Source organism: Saccopteryx leptura, chromosome 4 (genome assembly GCF_036850995.1).
Source record: "Saccopteryx leptura isolate mSacLep1 chromosome 4, mSacLep1_pri_phased_curated, whole genome shotgun sequence".
Lineage (NCBI taxonomy): Eukaryota > Metazoa > Chordata > Mammalia > Chiroptera > Emballonuridae > Saccopteryx > Saccopteryx leptura.
Window position 1 is genome coordinate 72,405,805 of NC_089506.1, and position 24,324 is coordinate 72,430,128.

Below are 24,324 nucleotides of genomic sequence, written 5' to 3' on the forward strand. Positions count from 1 at the left end.
TTACCAGTGGTGATAAAGCTGTGAAATTTCTATATATCTTTCATCTTACTTAAATACTCTTTGGAAGCTGCTTGCTTGCTTATTTAATATAGGCCCTTGTTTATGTTTAACCATTCCACTGTCTTTCCAAGTTGAGGAATCTTTGAACTAAGAGTATGTTTTGTTTTGGATGGACTGAAACTAAATGTTGTGGGGTTTTGGGTTTTTTTTGGGTTTTTTGGAGCCCATCCTTTCTTGGCAAACCCACATTAGACAATTTAGCAGAAGTGGAATCATATTCTTTATCCTATTATAGTAAAACCTCTCACTAATTCAGAATTTATGATACTTCAGATGCAGTATTTGTGATCTTTTTTGAGTAAAAATTCAAAGTAATTTCTTCCTCTGAATTTTCAGGGTCATACTTATAAGGGGAAACCTGTCTAAAATCACTAGCTTTTCAAACCAAGGGCTCAAGAAATAAAGGATTCCTTCAACGTGCCTTCAACCTCTGGGCCGAGCAATTAATTCTTGTATGTTAAAGGACTTTTATGTTTATGGTACATTTTTATGTTATATAGGCCTATTTTGACAACTTTTTATTTATTGTAGCATTTAGTTTAATCTGTAGTCTGTACTGCTTGAACAAGGTAATAAAACTGAATTTTTCCTTAATTATTCTGTGATTGAGACCTTTTCAGTAAGTCATATAGGCCAGCCATTCTGTATTATTCCGAATTAGTGAGGTTTTACTGTCCTAGTGTTATAAAGAGTTTAAAGCTTTTCAAAATGATAGTCCTTTTGTTTTATAGAAAGGAAAATCATAATTTAGGCCAATTTTGTCTTACTTGGATATTACTGATGGTTAGAAATATTAGATAAAAAGGGATAATAACATGAAATAATTTGATTTATTTTGTTTTATTCTAAAATGGGCAGTGAAAATACAGAATAAAAAATGTGTGTCTGTAGCTCCACATGTGTATTTGCTGAACACACTTGTTCAGAGTTGTTTTGCCACAAGAGAGTGGCTTAGACTAATTGACCTTTTGAAATTTCTTCTATATTGACATTCCATGTGCAAGTAATTTGAATCTTGATGATACAGAGGTCATATTTTAATGTATAGTTTTAGATTAGGAAAAATAAATTGCCTTCTTTATTTACACATTTCCAGTTAAAGTTTTTATGTTCTGGAGTATGCTTTTTAATTTTATGGTTAGAATGCCAGAATATTTAAAGTCAAGTATAGAAAACAGGGAGGGTCTAAAGCAAGCTTAAGGAGAAATTATAAGAAGAGAGAAGGAAAAATGGGAATGAAATCAGAAAGATTTAGCTGAGAGTAGTTAGTGCTTGGGCGTCAGAAGAAAAAGCACAAAGCAGAGTGATGGTGGGGCAAGGTGGAACAGGAAAGATGAATGAATGAGAGTAAGCCATTGAACTACGATATATTGTGTAAAGTTATTTAGTATTAATAAATTTTTAAAGTTTGAGTTTAGCAATACTGGTCGACTGGTTAGCCTTTCTAAGATTGTTTGGGAAATCTAAGTCACTTGTGAGTCAACTAGGATTTTTTTTTAATGACTAGTACTAACAATATCACTAAGTATAAAAAATAGTTAAATGATTTTGCATGCAGTTACTTTTGTGCAAACTAAATTTTCCCATATAAATTATTACATTTAGAATTTTGTTTCTGTAATTTAATGACCCACTTATATTACATAACTGATATGCTTAATAGGTTTTATTCATAACTCGATCTCTTTTTATTGGTTTAGCAATATTTTCAAACAAATATATAGTACTATATCTTTTCAAAATTGCTTCTTTGCAGGTAGATTCTTGATCTATCACTTCTAACAGTTGCAGATTCTTCTTGCTTGTTCCTTTTAACAATTTTCTCTTGTTCTTCCATATTAAACTGTTTTAAAATTTTATTTGGAAAATGAATAATGGCTTAATTATAAATTATGACACTTAACAGATGGAAGTGGAGAACGAGGAGAAAAGGATGCAAGTAAAATCACAACATACCCTCCTGGCTCAGTGCGATTTGATTGTGAGCTCCGGGCAGTACAAGTCACCTGTGGATTTCACCATTCAGGTAGCAGCTGGAAATTTAGGGTATAACTGCATTTTTACAATTGTGCTAAATCAGTTATTTGTTTAGTATAGATGAATACAATCTGTTAACTGTGTGTTAAAAACTTTGTATTTATTACAGAATCCCTTTTAAAATCTATGACATGCTGGAATAGATACTTGACTAGAGATCTAACTTCTAGTCTGTCTTCTGATGGATTTATATTACAATTCAATTCAGAAAATTCCTGTAGATGAAATAATCCCTGAAATTTTTTTAGACTCTAGAATTCTGTGATTTTTTTTTAATCTGGTCCCCTATTTTGTTACTGTTCAATGAGAAATGCACATCAACAAATTAAATTTTTTTTCTTTGTATTTTTCTGAAGTGAGAAGGGGGGAGGCAGAGACAGACTGCCTCATGCACCCGACCGGGATCCACCTGGCATGCCCACCAGGGGGTGATGCTCTGCCCATCTGAGCAGTTGCTCTTTTGCAACGGGAGCCATTCTAGTGCCTGAGGTGGAGGCCATGGAGCCATCCTCAGCACCCGGGCCAACTTTGCTCCAATGGAGCCTTGGCTGCAGGAGGAGAAGAGAGAGACAGAGAGAAAGTAGAGGGGGGTTAGGGAGGAGAAGCAGATGGGCTCTTCTCCTATGTGCCCTGGCTGGTAATCGAACCCAGGATTTACACATGCCAAGCCTACACTCTACCGCTGAGCCAGCTGGCCAGGGCCAACAAATTAATTTTTTTTAATGTAGTAAATAATTAAATTCTTAGTAAAGTATTGCATTTAGGTTATGTAGCTTAGATTGTACTATTCAACCTTTATTTAAAAAATGTTAATTCCTTTTGATGCTAAATATATTTCCCTATTTGATAAGGTATTGAGAGATATTAAAGTTCTGACATTTTATTGATGTGTATGTACATAATTATGCAGAGCTAAAATCTGTCTGCTATTTATATAATTAGCCAAGATATGAGAGAACTATATTTTATATGTAGTTATTATTTTAAAAAATTTACTGTTAACCCAAACCAATGTTTTATTAAATGTTAATGTTATTAAATGACATTTATAAAAATTTTAAAATATGTATTATGAAAAATATGTACTTTTATAACCTACACAAAATTTTACAGAACTAAAATACTTTTGTTAAAAATGAACTTTTGCTTCAATTGCCTATTTTAATGGCTCTGTAAAGATTAAATAGTGAAAATTACACTGCTTTTACTATAATGTGATAGAAATATAAAATGCACATAATGAAATGATAGAACTTTTTTTTTCCAGTGGTGTTAATGGAAAACGGAGATGTGTACACATTTGGATATGGGCAGCACGGGCAGCTAGGACATGGGGATGTCAATTCCAGGTACTCTAGCTTTTTGTGTTAAAGTACTGGGTTTTAAAGTCTTTCCTCCTCCTTCCCTCCCTCTCTCCCTCTCTCGCTTCCTCCCTCCCTTTTTTCTCCCTTTTTTCTAATTATATATCTCTATACTTGAAGTAGTATTTATACCACTGTTTTACAGAGGGTAGCCTGTGTATTATAGGTGATTCTTGATTTTATGGTTGAGTGCTTTTGTGGGGATACATTTGTAATTTCAGTAGAAAAGTTTATTCACATTTTATATAGTTAAAATGTGCATGATTATGATTATCACAAAAATGCTACTATATTTCTAATAATTATTATCTTTTTAAAGGTTGCTCATGCAATTGAAAAAACATCAAATATCTCCTAATTAAATTTTAAAAAATCAGTAGTGGATTCATTTATATTCCTTAATGTTGTATGTTTGGAAATTCTGGTCCAAAATTAAAAAGAAGTTATAGAAGCTTTGAATAATTTTTAAGTAAAACATAACGGTCTCTTAGAGAAACTGTTTTGACTTATTCAGCGTTGAGGAAAGCTGATTGTGGTGGAGACAGCTAGATATGTGCTAATATCCATTTTTTTCTATTCAATTGGTAGTCAACTTTTAGTTGGTGACATGAACAGGCAGCTAAAGACTTATTTTCCTACCTCCATTGCAGCAAGATAAGGCGCTGTATACTAAAGAAACATACGGCTTTGGAACCACGCTATTGAAAGGGAATACCCTTCATTTCCCCTTCTCCCCTCCCTGCTTGCTGCTGGGAATTCATGCGTGGTGGCAAGAACTGGAGAAGTCATCATGGTGATCAAAAGTTGGGAATCATGTATTGAGAATGGGAGAGCTACATAGTAGCAATTTTCTGGGACCCTGACACTGTGGGACTCTCACATCTGCTTCTTGCAGTTGGATGCTTACCTGAGAGAGAAACTTCTGTCTTGTTTAAGTCCCTGTTAACTTTGGCTTTCATTACAGCAGCTAAATCCATATCCTACTTAATCAATGAGAGTGTTTGTGATCAAGAGTATAAAAAGTTCTTCTTTATTAGTTCAGGTCTTCCTAGAAGATACTAAGACAAGATTAGATGTACAAAGAATTTATTGGGAGAAAGCTCCTGTGAAAGATAAAAGGGAAAAGAGCAGGACTAGGAAGGGAAAACCTCCAGATACAATGTAGATGCGACCCTGGGAAAAAAGAAGGAAGGGGTATGGAGTAGAAAGAGTCTGGATTATGAGAGAGTTTCAGCCAGGCCAATGGGGTGTCCTCAAGCCACTGATGCCTTTCAAAGAGCCCCCAACTGGGCAGCATGGGCCAGTGTTAATACCTTCACTGGGCTCAGTCACAGGCTGTTAGCATCCCAGGTAAAGAACAGCCTCATGGATCCAGAAGGACAGCATCGGAGGCTCAGTCAGCTGTGTTCCCTGCCCAGATTGTCTTGAAGATATGAGGGATGCACATGTGTGGCTGCTCACTGTTGAAACCAGGCTTAGTTATGAAGGCTGGACATATGTAGGCAGCTTCAGGCCAGACTTAACTCATCAATTCAGTTTGCCACATGAACCTTCTCTTTGTCTTTCAGTTCTGCCTATAATATTATCCCTTGTATTTATAAGATATCTACCAAATCAACAGGACCTATATGGCTTCTCATTCACATACAGTGAATTACTCTGATCATTAAATAAAATCCAGTATTTTTACTTTATTCTGAAACTACTCCATTACTGTGGCAGGGATGGAAGTATGTATGCCATTTATATAGCAAATATATTGATTCTTAATCCTGGCTGCACACTGGATTTACTTGGGGAACTTCAAGCATATCATGTATGGATTCTACATCTAGAATTTCTAAGAGGTGTGTTTTGGGGGTGAGGGGTGGCATCTCCCTTTTTTAAAACTCTCCAGATATTCTGATGCTCATCTAGGATTGAGAACTATTATCTGTCCCTGGAGGGTAAGGTCAGATCCATTTATAGTGCACACAAAATGGGAATAAAATGGAAATGTCCTCAGTTACTTTGATCAATGTTGTTAATGAGAGGAGAAAATTGAGGTATGATTCAGTTGAACACTAAATATATAATAACAGTATACATTTGACACTGTGGTCAAAAGGTTTGTAGAACTATTACAATCTTAGTGACAAATACTGTGCTAATAAAAAGAGCAAAAGGTATTTGGCAAAATTACTTTATCAAATGTCACTATATATGACGTTTGGATATTGGACATTGGATCTGACAGAATATGAACGGTTTGCAGGGTTGAGCAGTTACCATCACAGGTGTTAGAGGTAACAGATATTTTGCTTCACAGTTGAAAAGCCTCTCTAATATGTATAGACTGAGTCAGGACTTGTACTAGTTTGTATAGAGAAGAATTTCATAACTTTTCTGTTTTTCACTGAAGATGCATGACACAAAAGAGGGTTTATTATTATTATTGTGACCATCATCATCATTATTGCTGTTGTTATTTAGTTGGTGATTATTTTGTGAGTCATGATATAAACTGGGAGAATTGCATTGCAGTTAGATGTGATGAAACATCAGTTATGTGGGCAGCAAGGAGAGCACTTCACAGATCTGACCGTACTTGGATGTCATCCCACAGAAAATTGGCAAATAGTTATATTTCAGGGTCTTGACTACATAGAAGGGAAATTGTGGAAATCATGACTATAATCAAATCCCAGCCCTCAGGTAACTGAAATATGAAGAATGAACAGAATAAGCACAAGATCCTGCTAGACCACATTAAAGTGTAATGGTTGGTGAACGGGAACGTGCTCATGTCAGCTTTTAAAATGAAGACGTTACCAAAGAAACATTATTACATGGTCCTGATTATACCAGTAAATAACATTCCTTGATTTGCAGTGACTGGCTCAGGTTACAGTGTCATAACAATCTTCTAAATATGTTCAATAGTTTTAATTTATCATTTTTATAAAAAAAATGATAGCATTTCCTGTTGAAAATAAAATATTAGAGTTTGTTAAGAAGATTAAAACTGGTGGAATTTGCTTTTACCGCCCAAAGTTGTTCTTTTCCAATATTAAATTTCCACTCCTGGTTCTCTAGATTGAGTCTAACTGTACAGCTGAGTATATGTGGTGTGGGGAAAGCTAAATGAAATAATGCCTGTAAACTGAGCCTGATGGATTAAACAAATATTAGTCAAAACTGTTTCTGCTATAAGTTCTAGTTACTCTGTCTGGATCTATTGGGACTTGGGAAGCAGCAGTCAAGAGTTGTGTTACTAATTCAGAGAGGAATTGACCACTTATATGGGGAAGCAATCCCAGAGGAACAAAGCCCCTATTGCATACAAATTACCACAAAGCAAAATATTTATATAGTTGAAATAAGTGTACAGTGGGCGGCTCTTTTTTTTTAACTTTCTAGTAATCAAATGTTTTTTCACTGGAATTTATTGTATAGCACACATTGTAGTGTGTGATTAATATAAGATAAATATTGCAGTGTGTATGGTGGTAAGATAAAAAAAAATGTTACTCATATTTTCTTTATTTATTGTGTTGACTTACCAAAATGACTGAATTCAGTCTCTAGTTTGGGTCCTGATTCTTTCACTTGGTACCTATATGACCTTGGCCAACTTATTGAACTTTCCTGTGTCTCAGTTTCTTTCTCTATTAAATGAGAGTAAGTATATTTTCCTCGGAAGGTTGTTGTGAGAATTCAGTGAGATAATGCATGTTACCACAGGGCCTAGCCCTATACAGTAAGTGCTCAATAAATGTTACCTGTTATTATTGCTGCTTATTAGAGTGAATGTCAGAGAGCTTATGAGGGCTTTTATGTATTCACTCATGCCATGAATCTACCAGCTCTCTTTTTTTGTTTATTTTGTCCAGTAAGCTCCTAAATTTCCAAATTCTAAATTCGTTTACCATTTTCAGTCAGCTTACACCTGAATGCTGGGAAAGAGACTGTATAGTAGAGATGCCTTTATTCTCCTTTTCCAGTGGAATTTTGCTAGTTCTTTCAGTGTTTCTGAGTTTCGTCTTTCTCTTGCTTTACAGTTATCCTTCTGCATTAATATTTTATCCCATCACAGTGTTTGGACCAATTTAGACAAGGTTCAAATCTTTGCGTCATCTCTTACCAACTATATACAGTAATTTACCAAGCTTTAGTTTAAATTAAGATTGCTGAAGAATTAACATAGTATATTTAAAGTGTTGGTATGCACCTACACACACGGTTTTTCTTTTCTGTTCTTCCTGTTTTCCAAATTATTTAATAAATGGGCTCACTAGTATCATGGAAAGAGTTCAAAGGTAATGTATTAGAAGACCTGCCACTAACCCTTGGGAAAATCTAGATCTACCTATAGAATTATTTTATCAAGCAATGATATATTTCATATGTAGAAGTGCTTTGTAAACAGCAGACAAGTAAACAGTTATAGGAACTTTCCATTTTATTATTTGTTTGAATTGAACTGGACATTTCTATGAGAGCATTAGTTTACCAAGCAGCCTTTTGAAGGGGTAATTGTTTATTTGCTGAAACTTCCCATGTCTTAGAGTGGGAGAACCACTCCACCTTTTACCACTTTCTTAATCATATGACTCTATTATGCTCTATTCCGCTTTTATTACCTACCCACCTACCTTTCAGTCACTGCCTTTCATATATTGAAAATTTAGTATCTGCCTCATAGCATTTTCTCAGTCTGTCTTGTCATGCTCGTGAATGATTTTAATATCCATGTGAATGATCCCATACCATATACTTACCTGACATTCTTATATCTAAAAAACTTTACTTCCATATTTATGGTGGTTTTGCCCAAGACCTGGATCTAGCACACACAGCTCTGGCTCTGAATTCTTTTTTTTTTTTTTTCCTTTTCTCTGTGGCAGAGAGAGAGTCAGAGAGAGGGATATATAGGGACAGACAGGCAGGAAGGGAGAGAGATGAGAAACATCAATTCTCCATCGTGGCTCCCTAGTTGCTCATCGACCAATTTCTCACATGTGCCTCGACGGGGGGGGGGGGGGGGGGGGGGGGGGGGGCTCAGCAGAATGAGTGACCCCCCCCCCCCCCCCCCCCCCCGCTTGAGCCAGTGACCTTGGGCTCAAGCTGGCGAGTCTTGCTCAAACCAGAGGAGCCCGTGCCCAAGCTGGCGACCTCAGGGTCTCGAACCTGGGTCTTCCACATCCCAGTCCAACGCCCCATCCACTGTGCCACCGCCTGGTCATGCCAGCTCTGAATTCTTAAGTTTATATAACCTATAATCTGATAACAGTTTCTTTTGTTACTTAACTTTACTTTACTTGGCCATTGACTTTATTCTCTATATAGCCCTCTACTTTTTTACTCTGTTTCACCCTTTTTACTTAATTTCCTACCTAAGTTAAAAATTGTTATTTATTGTCCTGGCTGCTAGGCTTAGTAGTAGAGCGTCGGCCCCGTGAGTGGATGTTCCGGATTCGATTCCCGGCCAGGACACACAGGGGAAGCACCCATCTGCTTCTCCCCCACTTCCCCTCTCGCTTCTCTCTCTGTCTCTCTTCTCCTCCCCTCTTGCAGCCATAGCTCGATTGGAGTTAGTTGACTCTTGGCCCTGAGGATGGCTCCGTGGTATCTACCTCAGGTGCTTAAAAAAAAAAAATGGGCCCTGGCCGGTTGGCTCAGCGGTAGAGCGTCGGCCTAGCGTGCGGAGGACCCGGGTTCGATTCCCGGCCAGGGCACACAGGAGAAGCGCCCATTTGCTTCTCCACCCCTCCGCCGCGCTTTCCTCTCTGTCTCTCTCTTCCCCTCCCGCAGCCAAGGCTCCATTGGAGCAAAGATGGCCCGGGCGCTGGGGATGGCTCCTCGGCCTCTGCCCCAGGCGCTAGAGTGGCTCTGGTCGCAATATGGCGACTCCCAGGATGGGCAGAGCATCGCCCCCTGGTGGGCAGAGCGCCGCCCCATGGTGGGCGTGCCGGGTGGATCCCGGTCGGGCGCATGCGGGAGTCTGTCTGACTGTCTCTCCCTGTTTCCAGCTTCAGAAAAATGGAAAAAAAAAAAAAAAAAAAAAATATGACTACAGTTGCAAAGGAGCAAAGGCCCCAGATGGGTACAGCATCGCCCCCTAGTAGGCTTGCCGGGTGGATCCCGGTTGGTGCACATGCAAGAAAGAGTCTGTCTTTGCCTCCCCTCCCCTCACTAAAAAAAAAAAAAAAAAGAAGAAAGAAAAAGAAATTGTTATTTATTTTGTTCACCTAGACTTTTACCACTCTCCTCAATTTTCTGACCTTCTTGGTCTTGATGCTAAATCATGGTAAGATTTCAAGCATGAATCAGTCTATCTATATTTTCCATGTCTAACAGGCATCTGAAAAAAATATAAATCACTGCACATATACAGATTGTTACATGTATTCCAAATTCAACCAATTCTACCATAATGGGCAGTAATCTTCCTGTTTTGTAGTTTTGAACTATTTAGTTTATGACCTTTTGAGAATTTGATGAAAGATATGTACTCTTTTCAGAATAAATAGATAAAAGAATATATACATAAAAATTGACTCACAAATTTAGGAGGTTCACAGATCTCTTGAAGCTCATTTAAAGACTTCACAAAGCCCTTTGGATTGGATTTTAAGCTTCTGGTGTAGGTATATTATTTGTTCCATTCATCATCATTGAATATTTTTCTGTAATATTCAAATTCTCTGCTCACCTACTTCCTTTTTCCTTCCAGCACATGGCCTTTGTTGGGACAACAATAAAAACTATTAGGTGGGAAATTCTTGAGCCTGCCAACTCTGCAAACCTACCTGCATCCATACTACTACTTTGTTCCTTTTTAATGTAACATTGAAAGAGAGAGCTCAGGTCTTGTCTTTGTTAGGAAGCTTATCTACCATGTCCCTAGGAATCAAGTTTTGTTTCTTGTCTCCTCTTTGACCTGTATCTTTAGCCACTTTATTTTTAATCAACCTTTTAAACTTCCTCAAATCTCTATTGTCTTGTGGGAACAAAGCCTCTCCTTCAGCTTCCTGTTCCCTTTAGATGTTAGTTCTTTCTTTTCCTTTTTCCTACAGAGATTATTTTGTTTTTAATTAATGATTTTTCATTATTTTTATTTTATTAAGTTTATGGGGTGACATTGGTTAATAGGATCATATAGGTTTCATAATGTACATTTCTATGATACATGATTTGTATATTGCATTTTGTGTGCCCAACACCCAAAGACAGGTCATTTTCTGTCACTATATATTTGGCCCCTTTTACTCTTTACTACCCTCCTTCACCACCTTCCCTCTGGTAACCACCAGAGTTGTTGCTTGTGTCTATGATTTTCAGTTTTATAACCCACCTGTGAGCAAAATCATACAGTACTTAGCTTTTCCTGACTGACTGATTTTGCTTAGCATAATGTTCTCAGGGTCCATCCATGTTGTCACAACTGGTAGTATTTTATCTTTTCTTATGGCAGAGTACCATTGTATATATGTGCCACATCTTTTTTATCCAGTCATCTGTCAATGGAAGCTTTGGTTGTCTCCATGTCTTTGCCACTGTAAATAGTGCTGTAAGGGTGCGTATATTTTTGAAACTAAATGTTTACAAGTGCTTTTGGGGGTTAGATACCCAGAAGAGGAATTGCTGGGTCATATGGCAATTCTATTAATTTTTGAGGAACTGCTATACTGTTTTCCTTAGTAGCTGTACCATTTTACATTGCCATCAGCAGTAAATGAGAGTGCCTCTTTCTCCACAGTCTCTCCACCACTTGTTATCACCTGTGTTGTTGATAATAGCCATTCTAACAGGTATGAGGTGGTATCTCATTGTAGTTTTGATTTGTATTTCCCTAATAGCTAGTGAAGGTGAACATGTTTTTTATATCTTTTGGCAGTTTGTCTTCTTGGGAGAGCTGTCTGTTTAGGTCCTCTGCCCATTTTTAAATTGGATTGTTTGTTTGATGTTGAGTTGTATGAGTTTTTTTAGATAGTTTGGATATTAACCCCTTATTAGAGCTGTTATTTGAAAATATCTTCTCCCATTCAGTTGGTTGTCTTTTGTTTTGTTGTTGGTTACTTTTGCTATATAGAAGTATTTTAGTTCATTATAATCCCATTCATTTATTTTTGCCTTTACTTCCTTGCATTTGGGGTCAAAGGGATTTTGCATAGTGTCTGGTCCCAATGTTAACTTGTCATCTACTTCAGTGTTATGCCTACTCCTACCATAAAGACTTTTCTTTTTGCTAAAAAATCAAGTGGTCACTTATATGTCTCTCCAGAGCATTTGGCATGTAGATTATTTCCCCCCTTTTGAAACCTTCTAGTGACCCTTCCTCTTCATATCACATTTCCCAGAGTTTGTTCTCTCTCTAGTATGTCCTAGATTTCTATGACCTTTCCTTTTTTCTGTCTGTACCAAAAGTGTTAGAAGAGACTCAGAATGAAAACCAGGGTCTCTTCTTTTCTATCTTTAATCATCTCCATTCATTTTTTTTTTTTTACAGAGACAGAGAGAGAATCAGAGAGAGGGATAGATAGGGACAGGCAGACAGGAACGGAGAGAGATGAGAAGCATCAATCATCAGTTTTTTGTTGTGACATGTTAGTTGTTCATTGATTGCTTTCCATATGTGCCTTGACCCTGGGCCTTCAGCAGACCGAGTAACCCCTTGCTCAAGCCAGCAACCTTGGGTCCAAGCTGGCGAGCTTTGCTCAAACCAGATGAGCCCGCACTCCAGCTGGCGACCTCAAGGTCTTGAACCTGGGTCCTTCCACATCCCAGTCCGACCCTCTATCCACTGTGCCACTGCCTGGTCAGGCTTCATTCATTCTTAAGCTCTAAGAATGTTATTACCATATACCTTGTTGCATAAGCAAAAAACCATTCTTGACTCGTATCAGTTATTTGCCAAGTCTCATCAGTTCTATTCTTCGCATACCTGTCAAGTTCATTCATTCCTTTCACTTCACTCTGTTCCTAGTTTGTGCCTTCATCATAACTCAGTTATTGTGAAATATTTTAAATTAAGTTTCCAGCTGCTAGTTTTGCCTCTTTTGATTTCTTTTTCATTGCAGCCTGAAAATTATTGAATATGTATTTTATGTAATTTTAAAAAATTTATAGTATAACATTTTCTCAAAATAGCTCTTTTATTATGGTGTAGACTATTTCTATACTGATGATTATTCTAATTACAGATAATGATTACTAAAAATGTTTAAAAATGGTAAATAAAGTGATACAAGAATGGATAAAAATATATTTATTATAATTGTTACTATTTATTAAGTGTTTGCTGTGTGCCACATACTGATTCAAATGCTTGACATATGTGAACTTCCTTATTGTTCATAAGAATCCTATTGGTTAAATATTGTTTATCTTCCATTGTTATAGCAGAGAAAAATGATACGCAAAAAGGATAAGTAACTTGTTCAGAGTCATGGTTATGTTGTTATTATTTGATGGAGCCAGGATTTATACCCAGGCAATCTAACACTAAGTTTAAGCTTTTAGCCACTGCTATAGTACCTCTCGTTAACACTGTATTCTGATTCATTAACTACTGTGTTAAAATCTTAAATTATAGCCTAGTGGAAAAAAGTAGAAAAGAGTACATAAGATTGTTTCTTATAGTGCCTGGAGTGAGTTCTTGTTAAATTATCGCTTGATTATTTCATCCAACAAATATTTATAGAGATCTCTAATATGCCATTCACTGTAAAAGATTTAAAATTTTTTTCTTCTGCAGCAAAGGTAGCATTAATCTTTGAGAAAAATTAAAAATTATATCTATAATTAGGGTAATAAATTCAGGAAATCTTTTAAATAAGTTCTTTTAAAGTCAGTGATTTTTTTTCATCTTTTTGTATACTGAGCACCTAGAATAGAGACAGGCATATAGCACTTAGACAAGTTTTTACTGAATATTCTTATTAGTGCCTGTTACCTCTTCTCCTTATTGCATTGTTTATCGTTTTTTATTTCAGTTGGATCTTGTAAGGTATTGACTTACTATTACTATTTTTTAACCTAGGGGATGTCCCACTCTTGTTCAAGCGTTGCCAGGCCCTAGCACACAGGTTACTGCAGGCAGCAACCATACGGCAGTACTTTTAATGGATGGACAGGTCTTCACATTCGGAAGCTTTTCTGTAAGGAATTTTTAAAGCATTAATAATATTGCATTGTATCATTGACTTATAATTTGTCTATGTTAGCTGTTTTTTCTGGTTTCAAAGAAATTCTTACACAGTATTATAATTATTACATATACATATTTCCTGTCTCCACCTTCAATGCATGCAAAACCCAAATGACATTACTTTGAAATAATTGCTTCTCTAGGTTAGCATTAGAATTTATTGAATTTAACAGCTGTGTTCAAAATAGACATGTTTATTACAGGTCTAAGTCCTTTAAATGTTCAGTAGAGCTATTTCTGCTGTTTGAAAACTTATTTCTCATCTAATTTGTAAAGATTTGTTTTTTCTTAACATGTAGAATTCTATTTTAGAACTTTTTTAAAGCCTAGTTTTCTTACTAGATTTGTTAAATTATAGTTTCCTTTTTCTTTCCTTCTCGATCTCTATGTCTCTTGTCTGTTTGCCTCTCTGTCATCTCTTTTTGTCAAAGCTTGAGAACAGTGAAAATGCTCTGAGAATTTATTATAGTGTGAGTATAGTAGAGCTCAAGGAAAAGCTTCATAAGATTGCTGATAAGCCTGTACCATCTCTGATGTGGATAAATATTCAGAACCTAAGTCCCTGGAATATAATTTGCAACTGCTGATTATTAGGAGTTTTGAATGTGAACTTTAAAAAAAAAATCTTTATTTGGGAATTATTATTTTTATTGATTTTAATTTATTGTGTTTACATAGATTCTAGTGTCGCCCCGAATGCATCCCCCCCTCCCCCATATTCCCCTCAACATAGAAAGGTTATTTAGTTCCTCTAGGTGTGTCCCTGGCAATTTGAGCTGCTGCCTCTGCTGGTGCTTGGAATGAGTGAGTTTATGAGAAAGTGAGTTTATGGGCCAGCCCTTTGTAAGGAGCATCTCAGTCCCATAGCCCTTTGTCTTTTTCCGACACAGTCCCAACTGGTTTGACAGCCATATGTTGTGGGGTCTCCTCTTGCCAGCACTGGTTCCCTATGCTGGGGAGCCCAGTGTGAGGCTGGGACCCTTACTCTTCAGTGGGAACCTCAGAAACTGCGATGCCCCTGCGAGTTCTTAATTGCCACGCCACAGGCGTGGGACCTGCCCAGTTCACGATTCTACCCCTACTACCAGTCTAGATGTGGTTTCTTCTTTTTGCTCTTATTTGTAGGAATTCTTTTCGACTAGTGTTTGGGTGGTTCTCAATGATAGGTGCTCTATAATTTAATTACTATATAATTTTGATGAAGTCATGGGAGAAGACTAGCTCAGAGTTTTTCTGCTTCATTATCTTGACCAGAGTCTCAAGATCTGTTATTCTTTTTTTATTTATATCTACATAATATTCCACTGTGAAAATACATTTTATCCTATCAATTTTATGTGCTTGGACATTTAAGTACTTTTCAATATCTTTAAATAATAGTAATGAAAATTGTTAGAGGAGTTTCTTTGAGAAGTAAGATTGTTGGGTTGAAAGTTAATAGCTGTGTAAGTTTGTGATATTCCTTTTTTTAAGTGAGAGACACCGGGAGGGGTGGACAGATAGGGACAGACAGACAGGAAGGGAGAGATGAGAAGCATCAATTCTTTGCTGCGGCACCTTAGTTGTTTATTGATTACTTTCTCATATGCGATTGACCGAGGGGCTCCAGCAGAGCTAGTGTCCCCTTGCTCAAGCCAGCTACCTGGGCTCAAGCCAGCAACTTTGGGCTCAAGCCATTGATGATAGGGTCATGTCTATTATCCCACACTCAAACCAGTGAACCCGTGCCCAAACTGGTAAGCCTGCGTTCAAGCTGGATGAGCCTACACTGAAGCCATTGACCTCGGGGTTTTGAGCCTGGGTCCTCTGCATCCTAGGCCTATGCTCTATTCACTGCATGAAATACTATCAATTCACCCCAGTTTTGTATTTTCACCAGGAATGTATAAGGGTGCCTATTTCTCCACAGTCTCGTTAATAAAATGTGTTGTCATACCTTTTAATATTAGTCAGGTGGGTGGAGAAATGACCCTGCATACTTGGAAGCCTTTTTCCTAAAGCTGGTGCTATGAACCTTCAAGCTCTTACCTGTAGTTAGTATTTTGACACTAAGGGTTGGATTTTCTCTTTTGGGGGGATGATTTTGCCATTGCCATGTCTAAGTCCTCCATACTCCTCTCTCCTTCCTGGGCCTCCCCTTTTGTGCTCTCCATCCCCTCAGGATTGCAGTGGCAGGTGGTTAGAGAAAACTCTGTTGCAATTTGTTTTTTTCTCTGGTTACAGATAACCTAAAAGGTCAGGAAATCTGTTCTTTCCTAAAATTGCTAAAGGCTTGATTAATGTGTAATTTTATTTGCTTTTTCTGTTGGTTTTAGGGAGAATGTTGATAGTAATATTTGAAATCAGACAATCATTACTGTCCTCTAGCCCTAAAAGTCCTAGTTGAGAACTTTAATAATAAATTCATTAAAGTGATTTATTTATGACCATATTCTGAATCCATATGATGCTATCCAGGCATCTTATCCTATTTTTGGTCTGCTTTTCTTTACATTTGTTGGTTGATAATAAAGGAATAGATATTTATTTTAATAGTCAATGAAAAATATAATCAATTTATTTTCTTTCCAAAAGCATAATGTAAGGCCAGGGGCCACCGCCATTGCGGCCATTCACATGCAAGTTCCCATTAGATTTGGGCACACGGTTTAGAAACAGTGGAGCCCAAAAATGGGCCATTCCTTTATTTAAGTCTCATACCAGCCGACAAGCAAACACACAGGGCTCCCAAAGCCCTGACACATTCTCCAGTTCCACAACCAGGAGAATCTTCTCCGGTTTCTCCTAGAATCAAAGGCCTCACTAGTCTCAGCAGAGCTCACAAAAGCCCCTCAGCTCTCTGGTTCCCCATCTGTCCATCTTCTCCCTTCTTTCTCTCCACAGAAACTCTGCTTCTTCTTCAGTGCTCTGCATTCTCTCTTTCTCTACCATCTTGGCTTCCTTCTTTTCCAGCACTCATTAGCAAGACAATGGCCCAAGCAGGAAAGTAATTTGCTGTTTCACAGATCACATACCTGGCTCTGTCCAGCACCATTTTTTAACACTAAAAGTGAGCAAACTCAAAAAAATACATATTTTGCAAACTCATTTGCCTAGCACATAATGTATCCCTAAATATAATGTACTTATCTCACTATTTACATTTTTATGCTCTTCTTTTTTGTTAAAAAATAAGGATAGTCATTAAGAGAATGAACATTGACTTTTTTTGGCTTCTTCTCCAGTCATGTGCTTGTCACTGTACCTTTCCCTGGTTCATCCAAGGGCTTGAAGCTCAAGTGTTTTTACAGTCAATTTGTGACTGTGTTTTCTTGCTATGGTGATAGAAGGAGTGATAGAACTCACTAGAAACCTGGTAGTTGGGTGAAAACATAACCAGGCTATTTATTGGCAGTGCTCCAGGCTCTCTTGTTCTTGTTTTTGTTTTATTTTTCCCTATAGTTTCTCATTCTCATTACTTGTAGATTACCCTGGGTGCCATGATGCAGCGTTTTCTGCCCTTCAGTGGATTTTGGAAGAGGACTGGTATGGGGGGAGAGCTTTAGGGTCCCCTAAAGCCATCGGAAATACATATTTTATTTAAAAATGTATTGTATAATAAATATGTATTTTCCGATGGCTTTAGGGGACCCCTGTGTTTTGGTCGTTCAACCCCCACCGGGGTCGCGACCCACAGGTTGAGAACCGCTGGCTTAAGCTGTCATACCTTTCTATTGAGTTTTTTGTTTGTTTGGAAACAAGTGAAATTTTTGTTTTGAAGTAAATGAAATAACTTACATGTGAAAAAAAATGTCCCTTTCTAATTGTATTCACAGTTGCAGCATTTATTAGTTTGTTCTTTTAAACCAAATGTTTTCAGACTGTGAATTAGTAGACTTTCTATGATACTGTCAATTTAAAATGTCATAAACAATTTGTAATACTAATTTTTAAACATATTTTGTATTATATTTTTAATTTAAATGTAGGTGACAGTCACAGTATTTTAGGGAGATAACTTACATGGAAAAGTATTTCAACTTTGTTAGTTTTTTAATACTGCACTTTATTTTTTATTAGGGGGAGAATTCCTAGGAATAATGAAAATTATTTTATTTCTTTATAAATGTTTGGTACAAATTTTATATGAATTTAATTTATTTTTAAAAAATTGATGAGTAATAATGTCTCATAGACCTGTTCTTGTCTACTGTCTCTTTTATAAAAAATTATAAATTGTTTATTTAATAATATTTAATCTTTTAGAAAGGACAGCTGGGCAGACCAATTCTGGATGTACCATATTGGAATGCAAAACCAGCTCCTATGCCAAACATTGGATCAAAATATGGAAGAAAAGCTACCTGGATAGGTGCAAGTGGGGACCAGACTTTCTTACGAATTGATGAAGCACTTATTAATTCTCATGTGCTGGCTACATCAGAAATTTTTGCCAGTAAACACATAATAGGTAATACCCAAAACAAATGGACATCCCCACCAAAAATCCTTGTTTTTATTAATAATAAATGATTCATTTTTTCCTATTGTAAGATATAGCCTTGTATCCTTTCGTTTTCTTTGAAGAAAAAATTTTTTTTTCTTTTTGTATTTTTCTGAAGTTGGAAATGGGGAGGCAGTCACAGACTCCCGCATGCACCCAACCGGGATCCACCCGGCATGCCCACCAGGGGGCGATGCTCTGCCCATCTGGGGCATTCCTCTGTTGTGACCAGAGCCATTCTAGCGCCTGAGGCAGAGGCCATGGAGCCATCCTCAGTGCCTGGGCCAACTTTGCTCCAATGGAGTCTCGGCTGCAGGAGGGGAAGAGAGAGACAGAGAGGAAGGAGATGGGGAGGGGTGGAGAAGCAGATGGGTGCTTCTCCTGTGTGCCCTGGCCGGGAATCGAACCCGGGACTCCTGCATGCCAGGCTGATGCTCTACCACTGAGCTAACCAGCCAGGGCTGTCTGAAGAAATTTAAAGGAAGCTTTTAAGTGTCCTTTTATATTTGTGTGCTGGAAGATGGAATAATTTGGAAATCTAAAAAACAAAGTATTTATCACCAAGAGAGTGGTAGAAATATAAGCTAAATTGTAGTGTAGTAAAACCTTTTGAAAAGAGGAATTTTCCTGTATTGGTTCTTATTAATAAATTATAGAAATTATTAATTTTAGAGGTTACATAAATCAAACTTAGCAATCCATACTTGTGTCCAAAATATTAATTATATAATAGAGTGCTATAGTGTAGATATTAAAAACATGTGTTTAAACAATCTGAGGTTTTAGTCCTAATTCTGCCACTTAAGGATTTTTAGTTACTTAACTTCTTTAAGTTTTAGTTTCTTTATCTATAAAGTGGAGATAATAATACTTACCTTATAAGTTGGGGAAATATAAAATGGTAATGCATCTTTAAAATATGTAAATATTTTCTCTCAAGGCTTGGTACCTGCTTCTATAACAGAACCTCCTCCATTTAAATGTCTTCTGATAAATAAAGTGGATGGAAGTTGTAAAACTTTTAATGACTCTGAACAAGAGGATCTGCAAGGATTTGGTGTGTGTCTTGATCCTGTATATGATGTCATTTGGAGGTAAGCTTCTCTGTTTATAAAGTAGAGTAGTAAATAAGTTTTGATCAGATTATGTTTTTGTGCTAAGACTTCTGGTTTATCCCAGCTCCACAAGTTGCCTTCTGGGTACCTTTGGAGAAGTTACTTTGACTTTGTGTTCCTCACTTTTCTCATTTATAAAATAATAGTATCTACCTCATAGATTGTTGTGAGGATTGGAGAACTTAAAGCAGAGGCACATAGCAAGTGCTGTGGAAGTATAAAAGTCTTTGCTTCTGTGATTATAATTAGCAATTTTACATTCAAGAGTTTCATTGTTAATTGTTTTTAATCTGTCAGCAGTCCTATTTAAATTGTATAGAATGTATTCTGTTTCTTAATGCCATAAATATCTGTTACCAACTGTGTAGAGGAAATTATGCCAAAGACAGTAGAGAATAAGGTTAAAGTTTGCCCTTCAGGATTGTACATAAAGCAAAATCCCTGTATTTGTAGAGAAATATGCAGGGTTATTAAACTCTAGAAATTATAAAAATGTAGAGGTGGATATAGGTATACAAGAGACTCAATAAATTATATTGTATTTGTTTAACATTCATTATGGTGCTTTACATACAAAATGAGTAAAGAAAAGAGTTACCCTTAGAGTTTCTAGCTTTGACTACTTAATAGGAGGAGTGTCTCTTCAAAAGCACTTACTATTTTTCCTCCTCTTGCATTGTTTTTTTGGCCTGCCTTAATAGGCAGGAATTCAGGTAAGTTGAAAGTATGAAGTATAATGTGTGTGGAGGAGAAAAAGAGTTTTTCATTGTCTTCCTTCTTCTGCCTGTGTGTGCTTTCAGTCCCATCAGATGAGGCGTGCATGCAGAGTGAAGGAATTGTAGTACTCATTAGGTTGCTGATCAGCTTACTGTCTTATTTGGGTATTTTGTTAAAAGTCCTGGAGGCCAGAGTTGAGTTTGAGTAGTGCTTTTAGATCTCCCTGTCAGCATTCTACAATATAAATTAGATAATAAGAAACTAGAAGTGAGTCATCTTGTAGTAATTCTTACGAAGATGTGAGGTACTAAGAACCAGAATTAGAGCAGTCACAGTTATATAAAATGGAGGGGATAGAGAGGCTAATGGTTTAAAGATAGAATTGTCCTTATTATTTATTGATTAGAAGTCAGTGTACAAGAGATTTAGTTACCCAAAGAGTAAACTCTGGTTTGAACCATCCAAGTCAAGTTTCCCTCTATCATCACCCATCCCCCCTCTTTCTCCTTTTCCCCTCATCCCCCTTTCCCTGACGAAATTCCTACACTATTGTCTGTGCCTATAAGTTATTTTTCTTTGCTTAATCCCTTCACCTTTTTTACCCAGCTCTCCAACTCCATTTCCTCTGACACCTGTCAGTCTGTTCTATTTTGTTAGTTCATTTTGTTCATTAGGTTCCCATATAAGTGAAATTATACTATACTTGTCTTTCTCAGACAGGCTTTAAATTGATGCTCTATTTTCTATAATTCTTAAATGTTTTATTTTCAAATGAAGTAAATTTGCATTAACAAAAAGTAAAAATTGTCAGTATAGTATACAATTTGTTTCTGGATATATTCACTAAATTAGAAATTTATTCTTTTCACTAGATATAACAGTAGAACAAAAGATGCTAATTGTATGATGAAATCCATTTCTGTGGGTTCTTTTTTTTTTTTTTTTTTGTATTTTTCTGAAGTTGGAAACGGGGAGGCAGTCAGACTCCCGCATGCGCCCGACCGGGATCCACCCAGCATGCCCACCAGGGGGCGATGCTCTGCCCATCTGGGACGTTGCTGTATTGCCACCAGGGCCATTCTAGCCCCTGAATCAGAGGCCATGGAGCCATCCTCAGCGCCCGGGCCAACTTTGCTCCAATGGAGCCTTGGCTGTGGGAGGGGAAGAGAGAGACAGAGAGGAAGGGGGGGGGGGTGGAGAAGCAGATGGGTGCTTCTCCTGTGTGCCCTGGCCGGGAATCGAACCCGGGACTCCTGCACGCCAGGCTGACGCTCTACCACTGAGCCAACCAGCCAGGGCCTGTGGGTTCTTAACAGAACTCAGAAATGTAGTATACAGTCGATGAACCTTGCCTTTTTCACATATGGTGGTAGCAATGGGACAGGTGATCTTAAATACCTTTCCATGTCTTTGATCATTTAGCCATTTGTTCCGAAACAGATTAAAAGATGAAGGACAGTCTTCTCCTATGTTTTAGTAAAATAGCTAGAAGGTGTTTTTCTTTCATCAGGATCTGAGTTTCAGTTTATTTTTCTAATTTCTGGCTGCTTTGTGTAGTAGGCTATTTGTATTTTACAGCTATCACAAGGCATTTGGGGTTCCTTATAGTTTTTATTGCTGCTTTACTGTTTATTATTAAGGTTGAATATCTACACAATTCTATTTGTATTTGCTTTCTTAGAACAAGATTCCATGGCTTTTGCCCACTTTTAATATTGGATTGATTGGCTATTACTGGCTTTTAGGAGCTCTTATACATTGTGATATTGTTGTTTTGCCTCATGCGTATATTTTACATGTTTTCTTTTGATATATCCTTTGTCTTACAACTTTTAAAATGAAAAATTTTTATTGTATGTATACTTCCTATCTACCATATTACCCTATGTATAAGGCATTCCCACGTATAAGACGCACCTTAATTTGGGACCAGAAATTTGAAAAGAAAAAGTATCACATAAAGTTATTGAACTCAAGTTTTATTTATCATAAAATTAATACAATTCCTCATCTGTGCGAAAAAGTAGGAAATGCAAGTAAAAAGTCTACAACCACTGTATAAGATGCACCCAGTTTTTAGACCCAAAAGTTTTTGAAAAGGGGTGAGTCTTATACATGAGGAGATACAGTATATGTACACATCAGATTGTTAACTGTACTGTTCTCTATATTCATGAAATATTGTGATCTATATTACTGTTTTCTTTAAATTATTTTGCTTAAAATGACAAATTATTTATATGTTTAGTTCAGGTATGAAAAGTAATGAGCTGCATTTTGTCCTATTTAAGTGGCCTGTGTTATTTTCTGTATCATCAATTATACTTAAAATTTTTTTTAATGAAACAGTATGTTGAATTGTTGTAATTATTCTATTTCTTGAAAGGTTTCGACCAAATACTAGAGAACTGTGGTGTTACAATGCAGTGGTTGCTGATGCTAGACTTCCTTCTGCAACAGATATGCAGTCCAGATGCAGTATTCTGAGCCCTGAACTCGCATTACCAACAGGATCAAGGGCTCTTACCACCCGATCTCATGCAGCTTTGCACATTTTAGGTATGCTTGCTATTTGATAATCAGATAATTTTAGCTAATTTTTATTAATGTGTGCTATTTTTTAAAGAGACTTTAAATTTCTATACTAATTTGTCATGTTTGTTAAATAATATGCTAGGTGCAAAAGAGGTTAAGTCCTATTAAGAGATTTATCTTACAGAAACTAATACATTAGATTAATACCAATACCATAAAAGATTCATATATACCCAAACAAAATAGCCAAATATAATTTGTCTAATAGTTGATTTTCAAAACTAATTTTTGCTTAACCTGAATAAATAAGCTTTAGAGATGTAGCTTGTATATTCAAATATATAATTATAATGTTTATATACATTATTTTAAAATTCTATAAAATATATTAACTTTATAAATTCTACTTCTTAACAGCAGTTTTACACAGTACATTAACTCACTTGTTTAATTAATTTGAGATATAACATTCTCTCTATATATTGTTAGAAAATTTATACTTTTACATATAACTTCTATTTCTTTTAAAAATTATCCTTAAAGAGATTCAGTTAGGTTCATGTAGAATTGTGAAACCATATCCCTAACTATAATTACTAGATCACAGATGTTACTTGATTCCCCCACACACACAAACACACACAGATTTCACCTAGTAATCATTGTGAACATCCAGAACTAGCATCCGTTAAAGTTAAATAATTGCCCACACAGACAAAAATGTTTATTGGTTGTATTTGCCCGTGAAATGTTGTTTAAGGCTTAGAACATTTGTTGTCTGATCTGTGGTGGCACAGAGGATAGAGCGCTGATCTAGAATGCTGAGGTCGCTGGTTCAAAACCCTGGGCTTGTCTAGTCGGACGCATATGAGAAGCAACTACAACAATGATTTCTGCTTCTTTCCCCCACCCCCTTCTCTCTCTAAATAAATAAAATCTTAAAAGAAAAATAAAAAGATTTGTTGAGCACACTCGTAATTTATTATTTTAATTTATCCATTATAGCATCTAATCAATAATATGGGAAATTGTAGTTTCAAGGAACTCAATTCTTCTTTGTTTTTAGGTTGTCTTGACACGTTGGCAACTATGCAGGATTTAAAAATGGGTGTTGCAAGTACAGAAGAGGAGACTCAAGCAGTAATGAAGGTTTATTCCAAAGAAGATTATAGTGTAGTGAACAGGTTTGAAAGTATGTATATTTACATTTAGAAAATACTCTCTTCTAACTGAAATGTGTATGAATATTTTAAAACATAAATTCTCCTGTTGTTTTCTTTTAGGTCATGGAGGGGGCTGGGGTTACTCTGCTCATTCAGTAGAAGCTATACGTTTTAGTGCCGACACTGATATTTTACTTGGTGGTCTTGGTCTGTTTGGCGGCAGAGGAGAATATACTGCTAAAATTAAGGTAGGCAGTTCATTGACACTGTTCCCCTTTTTGTTTGAAGATGTTGGTTTTGACTTAGTATATTATTTTATATATTACTTTCTTTTAAAAAGGACTAGCTGAAACTGCCAAAATCTAACAATAATAGTAAATCAGTAACTCGATAAAAAGTTAAAAGTTAAGTAAGAAGGGAGCAAATGAATGAAAGATGATTTTTCAATAATTTTAGACTGAAAAAGACTTTAACAGTCTCTCTCAGACCTTTGTGCCAAACTAGTGATCTAGGAACAGCAGTACTTCTTTATGTACTTACTTTCTTGTAGCCCAAAATGACAGGAGGCACAACTGTTTTGATGCAGGGACATTTTGATGTAGTTTAGAAACATTTTAGCATTTTTAATGTCAAATACTATTAAAACAGATATGATTACTCC

At 36.5% G+C, this 24,324-nt stretch overlaps 1 protein-coding gene across 16 annotated transcripts in view; it reads left to right on the forward strand.

Annotated features, from left to right (window-relative positions):
* MYCBP2 (MYC binding protein 2) overlaps nucleotides 1–24,324 on the forward strand; it is a 334,178-nt gene that overhangs the window by 122,586 nt on the left and 187,268 nt on the right. For all 16 annotated transcript variants that reach the window (XM_066380737.1, XM_066380743.1, XM_066380736.1 and 13 more), the window contains 8 exons: nucleotides 1,967–2,086; nucleotides 3,365–3,446; nucleotides 13,483–13,600; nucleotides 17,896–18,100; nucleotides 19,074–19,227; nucleotides 22,352–22,524; nucleotides 23,567–23,692; nucleotides 23,784–23,911. In XM_066380737.1, the coding sequence (XP_066236834.1) occupies nucleotides 1,967–2,086; nucleotides 3,365–3,446; nucleotides 13,483–13,600; nucleotides 17,896–18,100; nucleotides 19,074–19,227; nucleotides 22,352–22,524; nucleotides 23,567–23,692; nucleotides 23,784–23,911 (1,106 nt within the window). The remainder of the gene's footprint in view (nucleotides 1–1,966; nucleotides 2,087–3,364; nucleotides 3,447–13,482; nucleotides 13,601–17,895; nucleotides 18,101–19,073; nucleotides 19,228–22,351; nucleotides 22,525–23,566; nucleotides 23,693–23,783; nucleotides 23,912–24,324) is intronic.